This window comes from Schistocerca gregaria, chromosome 3 (genome assembly GCF_023897955.1).
Source record: "Schistocerca gregaria isolate iqSchGreg1 chromosome 3, iqSchGreg1.2, whole genome shotgun sequence".
NCBI classification, from domain to species: domain Eukaryota; kingdom Metazoa; phylum Arthropoda; class Insecta; order Orthoptera; family Acrididae; genus Schistocerca; species Schistocerca gregaria.
In genome coordinates, this window is record NC_064922.1 from 169,897,183 (window position 1) to 169,916,358 (window position 19,176).

General features: G+C 45.1%; 1 protein-coding gene across 2 annotated transcripts in view; it reads left to right on the plus strand.

Annotated features, from left to right (window-relative positions):
• The window catches only part of LOC126354464 (15-hydroxyprostaglandin dehydrogenase [NAD(+)]-like), a 44,997-nt gene extending 26,242 nt beyond the window's left edge, over positions 1-18,755 (plus strand). For both annotated transcript variants that reach the window (XM_050004162.1, XM_050004163.1), the window contains 3 exons: positions 356-529; positions 4,561-4,715; positions 18,327-18,755. In XM_050004162.1, the coding sequence (XP_049860119.1) occupies positions 356-529; positions 4,561-4,715; positions 18,327-18,444 (447 nt within the window). In that variant the 3' untranslated portion in view covers positions 18,445-18,755. The remainder of the gene's footprint in view (positions 1-355; positions 530-4,560; positions 4,716-18,326) is intronic.
• The last annotated feature ends 421 nt before the right edge of the window (positions 18,756-19,176 follow it).

Consider the following 19,176-nt stretch of genomic DNA (forward strand, 5'->3'; position numbering starts at 1 on the left):
CGCTGAAATCATTAAGTATTTGGTTATATCATCGCTAGTCACACTGAACTCTTCTGAACTCTACATGTCATGTGTGGTCTGACGTCTCCTTACCAGCAACAGGCCCCAGGTTGAAACTAGTCAATTCCCTACAAAACACGCTGAGAGCGTCGTTGCGCGAAAGTGGCAGGGAGGCACGATATTGAACAACAGAAACCACGCAGAGTGTTAGAGCTACTAACAATGTCGTTTTCAACTTCCTGATGCCCACAGCAGTTTTGGCGTTGTGAATGCCAGACAGTTGCTGGGTAAACGGCAGATGGGTGTTTCCTTCCCTGTTCCGCTGTAATCATCAGGTTGCTGGTCTGTTTCGCAGAAAGGGGTGGTGCACGGGATGCTGCTGGCGTTCAAGCACATGGGCAAGGAGGGCGGCGGCCCCGGCGGGCTGGTGGTCAACGTGGCGTCCATCGTGGGCGTCTCCGTGGTGGCCAACCTGCCCATCTACTGCGGCACCAAGCACGCCGTCGTCGCCATGACGCGCGGCTACGGGGTGAGTCCGAGCGCTGCCACGCTGCCACGCCCACTGCTGTGCGTCACTCACTTGCAGTCTACCACCTCCTGTCTCCTCTACAGGCTCACGTCTGTAACTCATTCGTTACCTGAAAGGCTGCGCACCGCAGTTATCCGACAATTAACTACTGACACAATTAAATTTTCCTTAAGACATTTGAGTCTCAGCTTTATCTACAATAATACTAGAAGCTGAAGAAATGAATTAAAATTTGTGCCAAGGCCAGGACTTGCACTCCCCTGAAGATGTTAAATGAAGTATGTTTTAGGGAGGCCATTGGGCTATGGTAGTCTATGCAAATGTGCTGTGTACACTGCTGTAATGGCTAGCACACCTACCTAGTAAGCAAGAGACGCGGCCATGGCACAAATGTTAATTCATTTCTTCACCTTCTATCATTATCGTACTTCAGTTTGGTTGCATTTACAAATTGGAATTATATCGTCTGTCTTTTTCATTTTTAACCGTGTTTGTTTACCAAAATGTTACATTAGCTACATTGCCTGACCAAAAAAGTGAACGTCCCTCTAAGAGAGTAGGAAACGAAATGAAATTTCGCTCGTTGAGAGGGTACATGATTTTTTTTTAATTTTGGAGATTACAAACGATGTTGAGATCTGGTGACTGTGATTGTCAGGGGAGGTATGAGAATTCATCCTTGCGCTCACAAAAACAGTCCTGGACTATGCAGGCTGTGTAAACGGAGGGACTTGTCTAGGAACACAGCGTCACCACTGGGGAACAAACACTGAACCATCGGAAGGACCTTATCAGCCAAAATTGTCACATAATCCTTAGCAGCAATGCAACTTCACAGAGAAAACATGGGGCCTATGGAATACCACAACATGGCTACTCAAAACCATCACCAAACCCATTTCATGTCCCATTCTTGGGACGTGAACGCCACTAGAAGTTGCAAATGGTGTGGAACAAGACTTATATGACCGAATGACGTCTTCCATTGTTCCATAATCCATGTATTACGGCTGCGCCACTACGTTTTCAAGTTACGGCTATTTGCGTCTCTAATGAGTGTTTTTGGAATTCCATCTCGCCCTCAATTCTCTGCTTATGGCGTTCCCTTCATGTTGTTTTGATGCGGAGAGGGTTCACAATTGTGACATTCAGTTCTGCAGCGACTTCCAGATGTCACATGTCTTTCTTCGTTACAATTTTCTTCAATGTCACGACCACTCCACACACACTCAAGTCCGTGTTGTGACTTAGCGGACGATGTTTTTCCATTTTCCTTACACACGGTATAAATCTTCGGTATTGTGTCTTGAAACACCAAACATTTTGGCTCTCTTGGCTGGTACGGCGCGCTGCGGAATTTGAATCCCCGCCAGACGTCATGGACGTCGAAGAGCCCTAGAGGTCTCTGCACCATCGCGCCGTAAGCTGTGGCGGCGCACGCCTCATGGCCCGCTTTTAGTCTGGGGACGCCACAGTGGAACACGTGGTCCCAGCGACCAATAGCTGCGCCCCCCCATTGAGTACTTAAGCGCCTGCCTCTCGCTCAGCTATTGGCGTATTGAGCTGCTGCCAGCCTACCTGTTATCATACGGGTATTAAAATCACAATAAAGAAAAAAAGAAAAAAAAGCTCAGTCAATATCCCTCTGCTCCATCGAATCCAAAGCTCATAACCGCCTCCGACTCCTCAAACTCCTCTCTGGCCGGACATGGGGGTTGCACCCCTCTACCACCCTCCACACCTACAAATCCTTAACCCGTCCCATCCTCTGTTATGCCAGTCCCGCCTGGATATCTGTCCCCCCCCCCCCCCCCCAAATTCTATAAGTCCCACCAGATCCTTGAGCGTCATGCACTCCGCCTCGCCTTCCATATACGCCTCCCGTCCCCCAAGGGATCCTGTATGACCTCACCACTTTCCCCCATCTGCTCCTATTCCTCAAACATATCCATATCATCTACACCTCTCGCTGCCTTGATCCCCCTCACCCCCTGGTTGCTCCTCTCCTCTCCAATCCCCACCCCCTGCCACGTCTTCACTGTTGAGTCCCCCCTACACTCCATCTCTACATCATCTCCTTTCCCAAGGTGGCTTCCCTCAAGTCCCACTCCCAGATGATGCCCTCTCTCCCTCCATTTATCCTTCGTATCAACTCTGATCCTCACTCCCCCTCCTTTCCTCTGTCCTTTTCCCAGGCTCCCTCCCCCCTTCCATCCCCTTTTTTCCCCACCTCCCCTGTTTCTGCCCCCTTCTCTCCCTCGAGTCCTTTTGCATTTCCCTCCTCTGCCTTTTCCCTCTCGCGTCTGCCCTGCCCCTCTCCCCCCTTATGCGTCCTCTCCCTCCTTTGGTTCCCCCCCCCTTTTGTCGTTTTTCCGTCTCCGCCCTCTTTGTTTTCCACCTCCTCCAGGTCCCTCTCCCCCTCCCCCCCCCCCCCCCCCCATCCATCTGTCCTTGGCTAGGGAGTGTCATCTTTGTGCCGACATTTTCGCGCAGTGTTTTACAGTGAGTGTTCCGTGTTGTGTGTTGCGAACTGCCGTCATACTTGTACGTAGGCTGTTTAGGTTTTCTTATTGGTAACGCCACGTAGCGCTCTGTAAGAAAATCACTGGCTGTGCTGTGTGCAGTCTGTAGCTAGTTTGCATTGTTGTCTGCCAGTGTAGTGTTGGGCAGTTGGCTGTTAACAGCGCATAGCGTTGCACAGTTGGAGGTGAGCCGCCAGCAGTGGTGGATGTGGGGAAGTGAGATGGCGGATTTTTGAGAAATAATCTGGAGGTGTGTCCATCAGGAACAGTAGATTTGTAAGAATGGATGTCATGAACTGCTATATATATTATGACTATTAAGGTAAATACATTGTTTGTTCTCTATTAAAATCTTTCATTTGCTAACTATGCCTATCATTAGTTAGTGCCTTCCGTAGTTAGAATCTTTTATTTAGCTAGCAGTAGTGGCGCTCGCTGTATTGCAGTAGTTCGAGTAACGAAGATTTTTGTGAGGTAAGTGATTTGTGAAACGTATAGGTTAATTTAGTCAGGGCCATTCTCTTGTAGGGATTATTGAAAGTCAGATTGCGTTGCGTTAAAGAAATATTGTGTGTCAGTATAAGCACAGTCATGTACAATTTTTCTTAGGGGACGTTACATACAGTCGCAAGGTGTGATTTTTCATCTCTTGCGAACACAAACCAGACTGTCGCCATGTTTTTTTAACTGTGTGTCTACTATGTTACTTGTCTGATTCCTGTGTATTTTATTAACATTGCCAACCCCTTTGCTTTCTGTTTTAACTTCCCACGATTTTCCGCCATTTTACACTTTAAGTCACCGTTTTATCGCCTGTCTTTATTGCCTCTTTTCTTCTTCCGTTTTTGAAAAAAATCTGTAGGATGTAGAGCAGCGTACTAAGCTGCTGCCAGCCCGCCCCCTTTGGGGGGAATTGAAATTCAATAAAGGAAAAAAAAAAAAGCTCAGCCAGCCAGTCTAATCTCGCGTACGTCTGTGGACACATCGCCCCGCTTTAGACAGCTCGCTCTGTGTACGAGTGGAAGTGTTTGTTAGGTTTCCTGGTGACTCTGTTGTTCGATCTTGTCGTTCGTTCTGTCTTCCGTTGGTCGTGCCCGTCCTCTCCCGCGGGTCCCGCTGCGCTTTCCGTCATTTCAACTCCGCGACTGTCCCGGCCGCAGTTACAACACCTTGGTTATCCAAGCACCTACCACCCAAGTGCCAACAATTTGCCCACGTTGGCATTCGCTTGGCTCCGACATAGTGCACCCACAACTATATGCAACATTCTTTTGAGAACGATTGGCACTTGCAGTGTACTGAAGACATAGCAGATGTGCCGTTCATGGTCAAATACAACAGCAGGACCCGCAGGCTTGAGCCATATCTGCATTTGTGTTCAAGCGAGCAATTGCCGCAGTGTTTTCGTGTTTTCATCCAATCCCTGTACTGTTAATTGGAGATTTGTGCCTATTATTTTCCGCACAGCTGGTAAGATGCCGTAGTGACCGGAGTGACGTGGTGTTTCAGATGCCGGTGAACCTGGAGCGCACGGGCGTGAAGGTGGTGGCGCTGTGTCCCGGGGCCACCGACACGCCACTGCTCAATGACGCCAAACACTACTTGCTGCACCCGCAGCTGGCCGGCGACCTCCAGAACGCCATCGACACCTTCGGCATGAACAAGTGAGTCTGATGACATGTCCAACACAACGCGCGCTAGCTACTTTCTCCATCTACATCATATTCATCTCCACCTCCATCTTCTTCTTCATTTTGAAAACCTCATCCAGAATGCCATCTACACTTTCAGCATGTAGAAATGAGACTGGTACCGTCATCTATCAGAATGAACAGTGGCCTCTTTCATAATGCCGTGTGGTCTCCCTCATCATCTCTATCTACATGCGCATCCCCATCACCATCATCTCCATCTGCATCACCCTCTTCATTATCTCCCGAACATTGTGAACACCTACGGCATTTACAAGTGAGCTTGCTGGCCACTTACAGCAAAACGCACATTGATCATTTTCATAGTGCTGTAATATCTCTACCACCATCTCCATCATGGTATGTGTCACCTTCCCCCTCACCTTCCCCGTCACCTTCCCCATCTCTTTCTCGATCACCTTCTCCTTTTCCATCACCTTCTCCATCACTTTGTCGATCTCCATCATCACCATCTCCGTCATCTCCATATCTACAACCTTTTCCATCATATTCTCCACCTCTTCAGTAACACCATTGGTACCTTTGGCATTTAAGAGTGAGTCAGCTGCCCAAATCCAGCAACAGTGCATGGCGGCCAAGAAGTCAAGCTTCAACCTGCTTCTGCAATTTTACGTCTACAGCTTAACATCTAAATGTCCCTTCATTAGAAAATGAATCTACGATTTATTGATGCCTCAGAATTCCCCTCTTTCACTCAAGTTGTGCCACAAATTTCTTTTCTTCCAGCTCAGTTCAGTATCTTCCCATCTGTTATTCGATCCACCCATCTAATAATTGTAAATTTGTGGTAAGACCTTATGGCACCAAGCTGCTTAGGTCATTGGTCCCTAAGCTTACACACTACTTAATTTAACTTAAACTAACTTACGCTATGGACAAGACACACATGCCCGAGGGAGGACTCGAATCTCCTAGGAGGCGGGGGGGGGGGGGGGGGGGGGGGAGCCTCGCGGACTGTGACAAGACGCCTTAAACCGCGCGGCTACCGCGTGCGGCCACCCATCTAATATTCACCATTCTTCTGCAGTACCACATTTCAATAGCTTCCATTCTCTTCTTGTCTGAACTGTTTATCATCCACATTATACTTCTGTACAAAGCTAAAATTCAAAAAATAACACTTAAAAATACTTCCTGAACCTTAAATTTATATGTGATATCAGCCAATCTCTCTTTTTCAGAAAAGCTTTTCTTGTTACTGACAGTCTACCTTTTATATCCTCCCTACTTCGACCATCGCAAGTCATTTTTCTGCTCAAATAACAAAAGTTATCTACTACTTCAAATGTCGCCTGATTTAATTCGACTTATCTACTAATTATAAATTTTATTGATACGTCGAGAATTTCAAATGCTTTTTCTGACCCCCAAATACTATAAACATAGGTCTCCCTTTCTTCAGTTTATATTCTGGTAGCTCAGTCACATTGCATCACGTGTTCCTGCATTTCTCCGTAACACAAACTGATCTTCCTCAACGTCAGCGTCTACCAATCTTCTATAAATAATCTGTGTTAGTATTTGGCAGCTATGACTTAATAAACTGACGATTTGGTGATATTCAAACCTGTAAGCACCTAACTTCCAGCAAAATTGAATTATTACATTGTTGTAATTCTTCATGCTTTCCCGGCGATCTGTTGACATCTTGGATATTCGGGAATCCAGCCGGATGTTCGCGTCGTTCTCGCACGATATTTCAACAGCGTGCCTCGCTGTCTTCTTCAGGTGCTACCTGAGACTGGTCCTTGGGTCGATCGAGTCCAGTATTTATGCCTGGGAGGAGCTGGGCGTTCCCTAATCGGTCCGCGCCGAGTCGAGTGTTCCATCTGTGGTCCGCGCCCGCCAGACTCGGCTTCTTTAGCTCTGACGTTATTGCGCCTTACTTATGTATCTTGCACAGCACTTGGAATAGGTTTGTCTTGCTATATTGCCCCAACTATTCCAGTATATTGAGGAATTTTGTTTCGTATTTCGACGTGTGTGGTTTCGTGCTCTGTCAATTCAGCTCAATATCTCTTGTGTTATCCAAGGATAACATATGTTACCCAATGCGATATCAAATTCTTCTCGCAGTATCGCTTCTCTTATTTTATGTTCATCTACTTCCTCTTCTGTTTCCATAATATTATTTTCAGGTATCTTTATCCGTCTTTGGACCATGTCTTGTTTGGCCACTGTCTTATTATCTAGCTCTTGATGTTCATATAGCTTCTTCCCTTTCCTACTGAAATTTCTTTAGTTTTCTTATAGGTAATATCGCCTCATGGTCTCTTCTACAGCTTTGTATTTCTCCTCGAGCTTTGCTGCTTTTCACCTTCTGTCAGTCTCATTTTCTAGACTTCAGTATTCCCATTTGCATGTTTTATTTCTTCCATTTTTATACGCTTTCCTTCTGTCAGTTAATTTCAATAACTCGTCTTATCCATATATTTTTACTGGGTTTTGTTCTTTTGGGTATGTGATCCACTGCTGGCTTCACTCTTTCATCTCTCAGAGCTGTTGTATTACTTCGCCCTGTTTCAATCACTTGCTGCCTAATACTCCATTCGAAGCTCTCAAGAACCTCAATTCGCTTCAACATATCCATGTCCCTTCTTTTTAATTTACTAGCTTTTTACAATTTCTTCATTTTTAATCTGAAACTAGCAACCAATTAATTTCTGAAATGTTATGATGTGGCTTCGAACTCTCGTCTTACCATTAGATAAACTGTAAGCAACTTTCCATTCTGTCTAGGCCTCTTACACGTACACAATCTTGTTTCATGTGGCTGTGCGTTAAATTAAACAAGGTTGCTTCTCCTTTTATTCCTTTTCTCTAGTTAATATTCTCCTACCACTCTTCCTTCTGTTCCTTTTCCTACTCTCTAATTCCACTCTCACAACAAAAATAAATTTTTGTCTTTTTTAAAAATCTGAAAAATTTCTTATATCTTCTCGTATATTCCTTCAAGCTCTTAATCACCGGCGGATTAGCAGGTTAATAAACTTGTCCTACTGTTGTGTATTGACTTCACTGTGCTTTTCACAGTAGCTCATCCGCATTTCTATTTTCTTATTTATTATTAGATCTAATACTGCATTACCTCTAATTGATAATACATTGAATAGACTGTAGTCTTCCGTACAGAAATCCTGTTCTCCGTGCACCACACTTCACTAGTTCCCACTGTATCTAATTTTATCATGTCTGTCTTAAATTCTGTACATCCCGGATTAAGTGATCTAACATTAAATGCTTCGACACGTAGAAAGATAGTTTTGTTTTTCCTGATGACAACATCCTCCTGAGTAGTCACCACCCGAAGATCCAAATGGAGGGTTTTTTCCTCTCCGGAATAATTTACCCATAAGGATACCGTCTTCATTAAATCACATAGCAGAGCTGTACGTCGTCAGAAAAAGTAAGGGTTACAGCTTCCCTTTTACTTTCAGCTGTACACAAATTGTGAATCCATTTCGTAATATTTACTAATGCTGTAATCATCAAAACGTGTCTCTTCCTTCAGACGTTCATGCATGTCTAAATGTCATTATAATGTAATACACAGTCTCCGTATAAACGCAGACATTGTGTAAACCATTTCTGCTTTTGCCTTGCTTCCCTGATCATCAGTTCCTTTGAGTACCTGGGCGCTCTGCCACTGACAGCTTACAGCCTTTGCATATAACAAGAATGTCTCTGGTTTTTCCTTTTTCTTTGGATAAGATTCTACTACGCTGGCCATTGAACGCATCATGCATTACTCTTTTGGCAGCCACTGCCCTCCCTTCAGAATCTCTCTATACATGGTGAAGAAAAAAATTCCGTACTTGGTAGTCGGCATGGGATTGCTCATCGAAATTCAAGACAGAAGTGTATCTAGCAAAACCAAGCCCTGCCAATAGGTTATATAGGAATTCTATTAAAAACATAAACAGGCTCTGGCAATGCTATAACAGCGTGCAGCATGGCCAAGAACAGAGGTAGCATAAACTCTGCGTTGTGTCTGAGCTGTCCCATTAGCTCAGTGAGGCGAGGAAATGCCCTGCATAGCGATATTCAGACTCAGGGATGTTAGAGTCGCGTCCGCGCCAGTTAAAACATCAAACTGTATCCAATTTACACTTCCACAGTGGCGTATTTTGTGTATTTCTTTCTGTTACTATTACGTTTATTTAAATATTAAGACATAACATGAACTTCTTACAGACGTAAACGACCACTTTGTTTCGTCCGTGGCACAAATAAAGCCAATAGAAAATAATAGTAGATACAGCAACATCGTCTGTATTCGATGAGCTACAAAAAACATAACAGGTAGGCTATAATAGATTGAAGATAATGCTATGCACGACAATTCAATTCTGTACGTTTGACGTCCAGGCTTACCTGCAAAGAGCTGGTGCATACAAGTATGAGAAACGATCTCTTTGGAGCAGATGTTTAAAGCGACCACTTTCGTATACATCCATGGGTGGATTACTATAAACTTTCCTTTAAGTGTCCCCACAAATAAAAGCCTAGTGAATTAAGGTCCGGGAAACGCAGAGGCCAAAACATTAAACCTCTACGACTACTCCATAACCCAGGAAACGCTTCATTTAAATAGTTACACATATATATTCCAAAGTATGACAGTGCACCATCGTACTGAAACCATTGCTATCGCCAAACACCAGGTTGAACTTTTTCTAATGCGTCAGGCAAAGTATCGCAAAGAAACGCACGACGTATTGAACTTGTCAGACAACTGGTAAGGGCCCCAAAGCACTCCTCCCACAATTCCAGACCATAGTGTTACGCCAAAGCGTACCTGAAAGCCGCGTTGACAGGCGACATTTGGGTTATATTCCGACCAATAACAGATTGAAAATACCTTACAGAGTGAAGTTAGATTCGCCAGTCCATATCACATTATTTATAAATTGTTCATTTTCTTTCGATTGATACAAAAGCCATTCACAGGACTGTACTCGACGAATGCGGTCTTTTGACCGTTGGCGTTGAGTTTACATGTAATGATATGGACGCAGTTTTTCGTCGTGGGGCCGGCCGGTGTGGCCGAGCGGTTCTAGGCGCTTCAGTCTGGAACCGCGCGACCGCAGCTGTCGCAGGTTCGAATCCTGCCTCGGGCATGGATGTGTGTGATGTTCTTAGGTTAGTTAGGTTTAAGTAGTTCTAAGTTCTAGGGGACTGATGACCTCAGAAGGGCTCAGAGCCATCCAAGTGCTAGCCCAGCCCGACAGCGCTTAACTTCGGTGATCTGACGGGTACCGGTGTTACCAGTGCGGCAAGGCCACTGGGCATAGACGTATACACGCAGTTAAATGGATCCCATTGTCATGTGATAGGATATGGTCACATGACAAAATGGTGTCCTGCTTGTAAACGACGAGAAGTATGGAACGGACGTCTAAAAAGTAAAAAAAAGTAAAAAAAAAGAAACCTGACGAGGATTCGTGCCATAGCTTCAGATGTGGGTGTGATGCCCAGCAGTATACAACGGCTGGTATGGCAGTGTGTGGTGGTACACGTTCCTTTGTACATTCTGATGTGTTGCACGATGTGACAATGTTCCCAGCTCCTCGTTTTTATACATGTGTTTTTAAAATGCACCCGATCTGATTTTGCTAGATAAACTATTGTCTTGATTCTGGATGAGGAATCTCATGCCACTCTCCAAGTGTTGCATTTTTTTCTTCACTCTGTATACAGTTGTATACTTTATTTTATATGTATTGTGCAGTAACGGCTGTATCCTTAGAAGTTTCTTTATAGTGCTTGTATACCAAGAAAGGTCCCTCCAATGATGCACTGTTCTGAGTGACACATATCGATCCATTGGATGGTCAAGTAGCCTTCTGAGTATAGCGACAGTGCTCCTACATGCACCTGCCCATATACAGGGCGTTACAAAAAGGTAAACATTCCTCACACACAAAGAAAGAAGATATGTTATGTGGACATCTGTCCGGAAACGCTTACTTTCCGTGTTAGAGCTCATTTTATTACTTCTCTTCAAATCACATTAATCATGGAATGGAATCACACAGCAACAGAACGTACCAGCCTGACTTCAAACACTTTGTTACAGGAAATGTTCAAAATCTCCTCCGTTAGCGAGGATACATGCATCCACCGTCCGTCGCATGGAATCCCTGATGCGCTGATGCAGCCGTCCGCAATACGAGCACGAAGAGTCTCTACATTTGGTACTGGGCTTGCGTAGACAAGAGCTTTCAAATGCCCCCGTAAATAAAAGTCAAGAGGGTTGAGGTCAGGAGAGCGTGCAGGCCATGGAATTGGTCCGCCTCTACCAATCCATCGGTCACCGAATCTGTTGCTGAGAAGCGTACGAACACTTCGACTGAAATGTGCAGGAGCTCCATCGTGCGTGAACCACATGTTCTGTCGTACTTGTAAAGGCAAATGTTCTAGCAGCACAGGTAGAGTATCCCGTATGAAATCATGATAACGTGCTCCATTGAGATTAGGTGGAAGAACATGGGGCCCAATCAAGACATCACCAACAATGCCTGCCCAAACGTTTACAGAAAATCTGTGTTTATGACGTGATTGCACAATTGCGTGCGGATTCTCGTCAGCCCACACATGTTGATTGTTAAAATTTACAATTTGATCACGTTGGAATAAAGCCTCATCCGCAAAGAGAACGTTTGCACTGAAATGAGGATTGACACATTGTTGGATGAACCATTCGCAGAAGTGTACCCGTGGAGGCCAATCAGCTGCTGACAGTGCCTGCACACGTTGTACATGGTACGGAAACAACTGGTTCTCCCGTAGCACTCTCCAGACAGTGACGAGGTCAACGTTACCTTGTACAGCAGCAACTTCTCTGACGCTGCATTAGGTTTATTGTCAACTGCACGAAGAATTGCCTCGTCCATTGCAGGTGTCCTAGGTCTTCCCCAGTCGCGAATCATAGGCTGGAATGTTCCGTGCTCCCTAAGACGCCGATCAATTGCTTCGAACGTCTTCCTGTCGGGACACCTTCGTTCTGGAAATCTGTCTCGATACAAACGTACCGCGCCACGGCTATTGCTCCGTGCTAATCCATACATCAAATGGGCATCTGCCAACTCCGCATTTGTAAACATTGCACTGACTGCAAAACCAGGTTCGTGATGCACTAACCTGTTGATGTTACGTACTGATGTGTTTGATGTTAGTACTGTAGAGCAATGAGTCGCATGTCAACACAAGCACCGAAGTCAACATTAGCTTTCTTCAATTGGGCCAACTGGCGGTGAATCGAGGAAGTACAGTACATCGTGACAAAACTAAAATGAGCTCTAACATGGAAATTAAGCGTTTCCGGACACATGTCCACATAACATCTTTTCTTTATTTGTGTGTGAGGAATGTTTCCTGAAAGTTTGGCCGTACCTTTTTGTAACACCCTGTATACACAGTGCTGAACCTCCAGGGGTTCAGAAGACGACTGCAAGAAATGTACAAGACGTAAGGAAAAATAACAGGTATCAGTGGATACAGCATCTCTCCAAGTTTTTGGATCACATCATAGGCGCTCAAAATAAGAACCGTATACGACACGGCAAACGTCTATTGATTAAACTAGTTGATGCCGTAGCTATGACAGCAGCCCGCTTTGGAAATCTGTTGATTTGGTCGCCTGTCTACAGGCGCGGAGAAATTCGGTGCGACAGTGCGGAGCGGTCGATTTGTCTACGTGGTTTGACGCGCTTGCAACTAGGCCACGGCACGCTTTACGAATAGAAACTTGGAGAGATGCCCTATCCATCGATCTGACGTTTTTCTGTATTGCTTGTGTATATACTGACAGAAAAAAATCGCAACAAAAAATAATAACTAATGTACAGTAACTAAATTTCGGTAATACATTCGTCTAGGTAATATATTTAAGTGAATAATATTCCAAATTCGCAAGTTAATGTACGCGCGAGATAAGCCACTACGCATGTGGAATGGTTAGATATTAATAACCAGTGTAACCGCCGGAACTTGCGTGCTTTGTATTGTACAGGTTCCAGACGTCAGTTTGTGGGATTGAGTTCCATGCTTGTTGCAATGGTCGGTCAATACAGGGATGGTAAATGCTGGAATTGTCCTTCGATGGTGTCCTATATGTGCTCAATTGGCGACAGATCTGTTCGTCGAGCAAGTCGAGGCCACATGTTGACATTCTGTAGAGCATGTTGGGTTACATTAGTGGTATGAAGGCGAGTGTTATCCTGTTGGAAAACACCACCTGGAATGCTGTTCATGATTGGCAGCAAACCAGGTCGAATCACTGAACTGTCGAACAAATTTTTAGTCAGTGTGTGTGGGATAACGACGAGAGTGCTCGTGCTGTCTTACGAAATCGCACCCCAGACCATAACTCCAGGTGTAGGTCCAGAGCGTCCGCCAGTTTGCAGGTCCTCAACTGGCCTCCTTCACACACGGCATCACTGGCACTGAGGCAGAAGAGGCTTTCATCAGAAAAAACAACAGACCTCCACCCTGTCCTTCAATGTGCTCTCACTTGACACCACTCAAGTCGCAAATGGTGGTAGGTTTGGGTCAGTGGAATGCACGCTATCTGGCTCGAGGTGGTCTTTAAAGTAACCGATCTGTCACAATTGTTTGAGTCACTACGGTGCAAACTGCTGCTCTAATTTCTGCTGCAGACGCAGAACGATGCTCCATAGGTACACTACAAACACGACGGTCTTCCCTCTCGGCAGTGCCACGTGGCCGCCTGGAGTCAGATCTTGTTGCTCTTGTACGTTCCTGTGAGCACCGCTGCCAGCAATCAGGGACAGTGGCTATACTCTTGCCAAGTCTTTCTGCAGACGGAACATCCAGCTTCTCGTAGTCCTATTAGGCTACCTCGTTCAAGCTCAGCGAGGTGCTGATAATGGTGTCTTTGTCGTCTTAAATGGATTCTTGACCAGCGTCACCTTACTATGACCAGTCTCAAAGGTAATTACCGTCCTCACCCGTTACGGAGCTTATTTAAAGTAAAACTGGTTTGCATCCTGACGGCGACGCAACAGCGCCACTCTTATGCGACTGGAGCGAAATATGAACAGATCTCATCTTTCATATGTCGAAACATGCCTACCAACTTTCGTTTGTTTCACACAACTCCTCCTTCGTGTTATAATTTTTTTTGTCGCTGGATGTAACGGGTGTAACTTCTGATATTTTTATATACGGCACGTTAATATGTATAAATATAAAGGTACTGGTTGTTTTTCCTCTGTGTCTAACACTCTTCCCACAAACACGTCACAAACTTTATGACCTGATGTGTTCTGCACAGTCGCAACAGCAGCACCGAGTAGACTGCTGCTGTCACTATAGACTAACCGTTCGGTGTCAACCCTTCAACACATGACCTGCTGTCCAGAGGAAAAAAAGCATTAATGGCTTGCTCTTGTCACACATACACTGCAGGCCATTAAAATTGCTACATCACAAAGATGACGTGCTACAGACGCGAAATTTAACCGACAGGAAAAAGATGCTGTGATATGCAAATGATTAGCTTTTCAGAGCATTCACACAAGGCTGGTTCCGGTGGCGACACCTACAACGTGCTGATATGAGGAAAGTTTCCAACCGATTTCTCATACACAAACAGCAGTTGACCAGCGTAGCCTGGTGAAACGTCGTTGTGATGCCTCGTGTAAGGAGGAGAAATGCGTACCATCACGTTTCCGACTTTGATAAAGGTCGGATTGTAGCCTATCGCGATTTGCAGTTTATCGTATCGCGACATTGCTGCTCGCGTTGGTTGAGATCCAATTACTGTTAGCAGAATATGGAATCGGTATGTTCAGGCGGAACGCCGTGCTGGATCCCATCGGCATCGTACCACTAGCAGTCGAGATGACAGGCATCTTATCCACATGGCTGTAACGGATCGTGCAGCTTTGCCTCGATCAGTGAGTCAACAGATGGGGACGTTCGCAAGACAACAACCATCTACACGAACAGTTCGACGACGTTTGCAGCAGCATGGACTATCAGCTCGGAGACCTTGGCTGCGGTTACCCTTGACACTGCATCACAGACAGGAGCGCCTGCGATGGTGTACTCAACGACGAACCTGGATGCACGATTGGCAAAACGTCATTTTTTCGGATGAATCCAGGTTCTGTTTATAGCATTGTGATGGTCGCATCCGTGTTTGGCGACATCACTGTGAACGCGCATTGGAAGTGTGTATTCGTCATCGCCATACTGGCGTATCACTCAGCGTGATGGTATGGGGTGCCATTGGTTACACGTCTCGGTCATCTCTTGTTCGCATTGACGGCACTTTGAACAGCGGACGTTACATTTCAGATGTGTTACGACGCGTGGCTCTACCCTTCATTCGATCTCTGCGAAACCCTACATTACAGCAGGATAATGCACGCCCGCATATTCCCGATCCTGTACGGGCCTTTCTGGATACAGATAATGTTAGACTGCTGCCCTGGCCAGCACATTCTCCAGATCTCTCGCCAACTGAAAACGTTTGGTCAATGGTAGCCGAGCAACTGGCTCGTCACAATACGCCAGTCACTACTCTTGATGAACTGTGGTATCGTATTAAGGCTGCATGGGCAGCTGTACCTGTACTCGCCATCCGAGCTGTGTTTGACTCAATGCCCAGGCGTATCAAGGCCGTTATTATGGCCAGAGGTGGTTGTTCTGGGTACTGATTCCTTAGTATCTGTACACCCAAACTGCGTGAAAATGTAATGACATGCCAGTTCTAGTATAATATATTTGCCCAATGAATACGCGTTAATCATCTGCGTTTCTTCTTGGTGTAGCAATTTTAATGACCAGTCGTGTATAAATATAAAGGTACTGGTTGTTTTTCCTCTGTGTCCATCACTCTCTCCACAAACACGTCACAAACTTTATGATCTGATGTGTCCTGCACAGTCGTAACTGCAGCCCCGAGTAGGCTGCTGCTGTCATTGTAGACTAACCGTTTTGTGTCCACCCTTCAACACCTGACCTGCTGCCCAGTGACAGCAGCAGTCCACTTGGTGCTGCAGTTACGACTGTGCAGAACACATCAGGTCATAAAGTTTGCGACGTGTTTGTGGCAAGAGTGATAGACACAGAGGGAAAACGTTAATGGCTTGCTCTCGTCACACATACTTGGAGGTACTATCCAACCTAAAAACACATTACGTCTAATAGCTATATTGTTAGTCTGAAAATGATGTAAATGCTGATGAAATGTTGTTCAGTACATCATCCTCGGTCACCAACAGAAATATCTGCACTTATAGACATTACATCACTTCTTTTTTTTGTTATGCTTCTTTATTGGCTTTGGAAAGTATGTAATCATTGTTATCACAAGTGCCTCATGGTCACTCACATCTGTTACAGTGAGAACATTTCAAAACAGGCCAAGTCTATCTGGTGACATTAAATCTAGTGTATTGATAATTTACTAGCGAAACTGAAGAATACTCAATATTGTAGAACACTCAGTATAATATCGTTTATTGAAACTGAACTACACTTCTCGAACAATCACTATATACACAAAAAACAAATAACCTGTAGATGACCATTCATCAAGAGCGTCGGTGAGGTCCATCGGAGCTGGTCCTAGCTCGGCGAGGAACTGGCTGTACTGCTGCTGCGCTGGCCTAATAAGGCCGGCGGAGGTCGACGGAGTTCTCCAACTTTCCCTGTCTGTGGGGTGACCTCTGCAGAAAAAGGTTCACATCAGTCTCTAACAAGTTCTGTTTGTTTTGAAGAATTGTTTTCCTCTTGGTTGCGCCTGAAAGTGCTTGTGTATATTATATGGTACACAGGGGTGTCTTGAGTGTAGTCTGCATGGCAGGGCCGTCTGTGGCAGACGTAACAGAAACAATATTAAAATAAGAGATACTACACACACTAACCACTGACCATTTTAATTAGCACTTAGTTATCGTTGATCACACAGCCTTGAATCCAGTAGTTCCTGAAGCACTGCTCTCGTTATTCAAGGAAACAGAGAACCTGTTACACAAGGAACGTACCTAGAACCTGTTACACAAGGAACGTTCCTAGGGGGCTGCTATATATATTTCTGGCCTAATAATGAAAATACGAATATTTATCAACGAAAATGGTTTATTGTTTTTCAAAATATTCTCCATCAAGATTTATACACTTTTGCATGCGCTCAAACCAATTTTCGAAGCACTTTTTCCACTCCGATTGAGACACCTCCAAAACATGGTTTTTGAATGCTGCAACAGCATCTTCTGGCGACGAAAATCGTTGACCACGCATTTTTTTCTTGATGTGTGGGAATAAAAAGAAGTCATTGGGTGCCAAGTCAGGGCTGTACGGCGGATGACCCATCCCTTCGACGTTTTGGCCGGTCAAAAAGGCGCTGGTTTGAGCCGATGTGTGACAGCTCGCATTGTCATGGTGCACAATGATTCGTCTTCTCTTGTTCATTTTTCGAATTTCTCCGAAGACTTCAGGCAAACAAATGGTGGTGTAGCACTCAGAATTGACCGTCCTACGTTGCTCAAGCGGAACAGTCGCCACATGACCAGTTTTGCCGAAGAAACAGGCGACCATTTGCTTCGAAGTGCTTCTTCCACGAACAACTTTCGTTGGATTTGGCTCGTCTTGGAAGACCCACACGGTCGATTGCTGTTTTGTTTCGGGCTCATACGCATAGATCCATGATTCGTCACCTGTGACGATCTTATAAACGTCTTTTGAAGCACCGCGATCGTATTTTTTCAGCATTTCTTTACACCAATCCACACGAGCTTTCTTTTGAGCGATTGTCAAATTGTGCGGGATCCAACGAGAACAAACCTTTTTTACGGCCAGGTGTTCATGCAATATCGAATGTATGCTGGTGGGAGAAATGCCTAGGCATGCCTCTATCTCACGGTATGTCACATGACGGTCTTGCATTATCAGTTCACGTACGGCATCGATGTTTTCTGGCACAACGGCTGTTTTTGGACGACCTTCACGGAATTCGTCTTTGAGCGAGCGTCGGCCACGATTGAATTCGTTGTACCAGTTTTTCACAGTGCTATAGGATGGTGCTTCGTCGCCATACAAAGATTTAAGTTCATCGATGCACTCTTGTCGTTATAATCCACGTCGAAAGTTGTGAAAAATGATCGCACGAAAATGTTCACGAGTTAATTCCATTTTTGTGCCAAATTGATTTCTTCAAGTCCCTGTAAAAGAAAAAAAAAATTGTCGTAAGTCAAAAAGTTCTAAGTACATTTATGCTAAAAAATGTCAAACTTTCCAATGGAAATGTTAGATTGCACCTGGCAACACTTAGTGTTGCCTAGGCCAGAAATATATATAGCAGCCCTCGTAGAGCGCCCTTCTGAGGCTTTTTGACTTTACAGTAGACTGTTTATCTTGGTAACTAAGCATTTCCAAACCCGTCTTTACATTACTTCCCTACCTCTTCATATATCACTAAGCCGATACTTCATTATCGGCCACCGTTTCCCAGACTCCTCGAATGTTGCAAAGCAGCTGTGAGGAGGGAGGAGTGGTGAGTTTTACAGAGCAGCCACTGCTGTGTTGCAGGCCGGAGCAGATCGCGGAGGGCCTGATGCACGTCATCCGGAACGCCGAGTCGGGCTCCGCCTGGGTCTCGAACCTGGGAGACCACTACGAGGTGCACTTTCCGCAGCTCCACAAGTGAGGCGCGTCCGCCACGCCTCTAGCGCTGTACTCACCCGGTCTACGCATCCTTTACGATGTATATTTGCCTGTACAATAAAATGTGAACCCAACAGTTCCTACAGCAGCTCTGTTTCATGTGACTGACTCCATTTTCTCATGCATTGTTTCGCATTACCTAGGGTCTAAAACAGCTTGTGTTACTGTTTTACGACGCTGCTTATTGTACTAAAAAGGTAGTGTTCAGGACATTGAAGTGTAATAAATGGTTTGTATGACTTGTAGCGTGACAATTATTGAACTGTATGAAATAAAATTGTCATAACTTCTGACCGCTTTGCGTTAGAACTACAGATGGGCAAACTCGTTCATCCTTGGGAACTAGTTCACTGGTGATCGCTCTTTTTTGGGAACCGTTAATTTTTACTCGTTCACTGCTCATTGGTGCTTGGTATGTGGTTCTTATGAAAAACTGAAAATTAGTAGCATAGGTGACTGAAGATGGAAGGCGCCAAGAGGGGGCACTTGCCTCTCCCCCGTGGAGTACAGAGTTTTTATTCATAGCAGAATTCTCACACACTTGTAGTTTTCGTGATTCTGTAAAACCTTTCGTTTTTCCAACTGTAGCGTTATGTGGCTGATCTCTGTGAAATAATATAAGGTGGAGCACGAAAAACCGGCCCCGAGTACAGACTGTTTGCCAATTACCCATGATTTGTTGACCGCTACGAACAGAATAGATAAACATGTAATA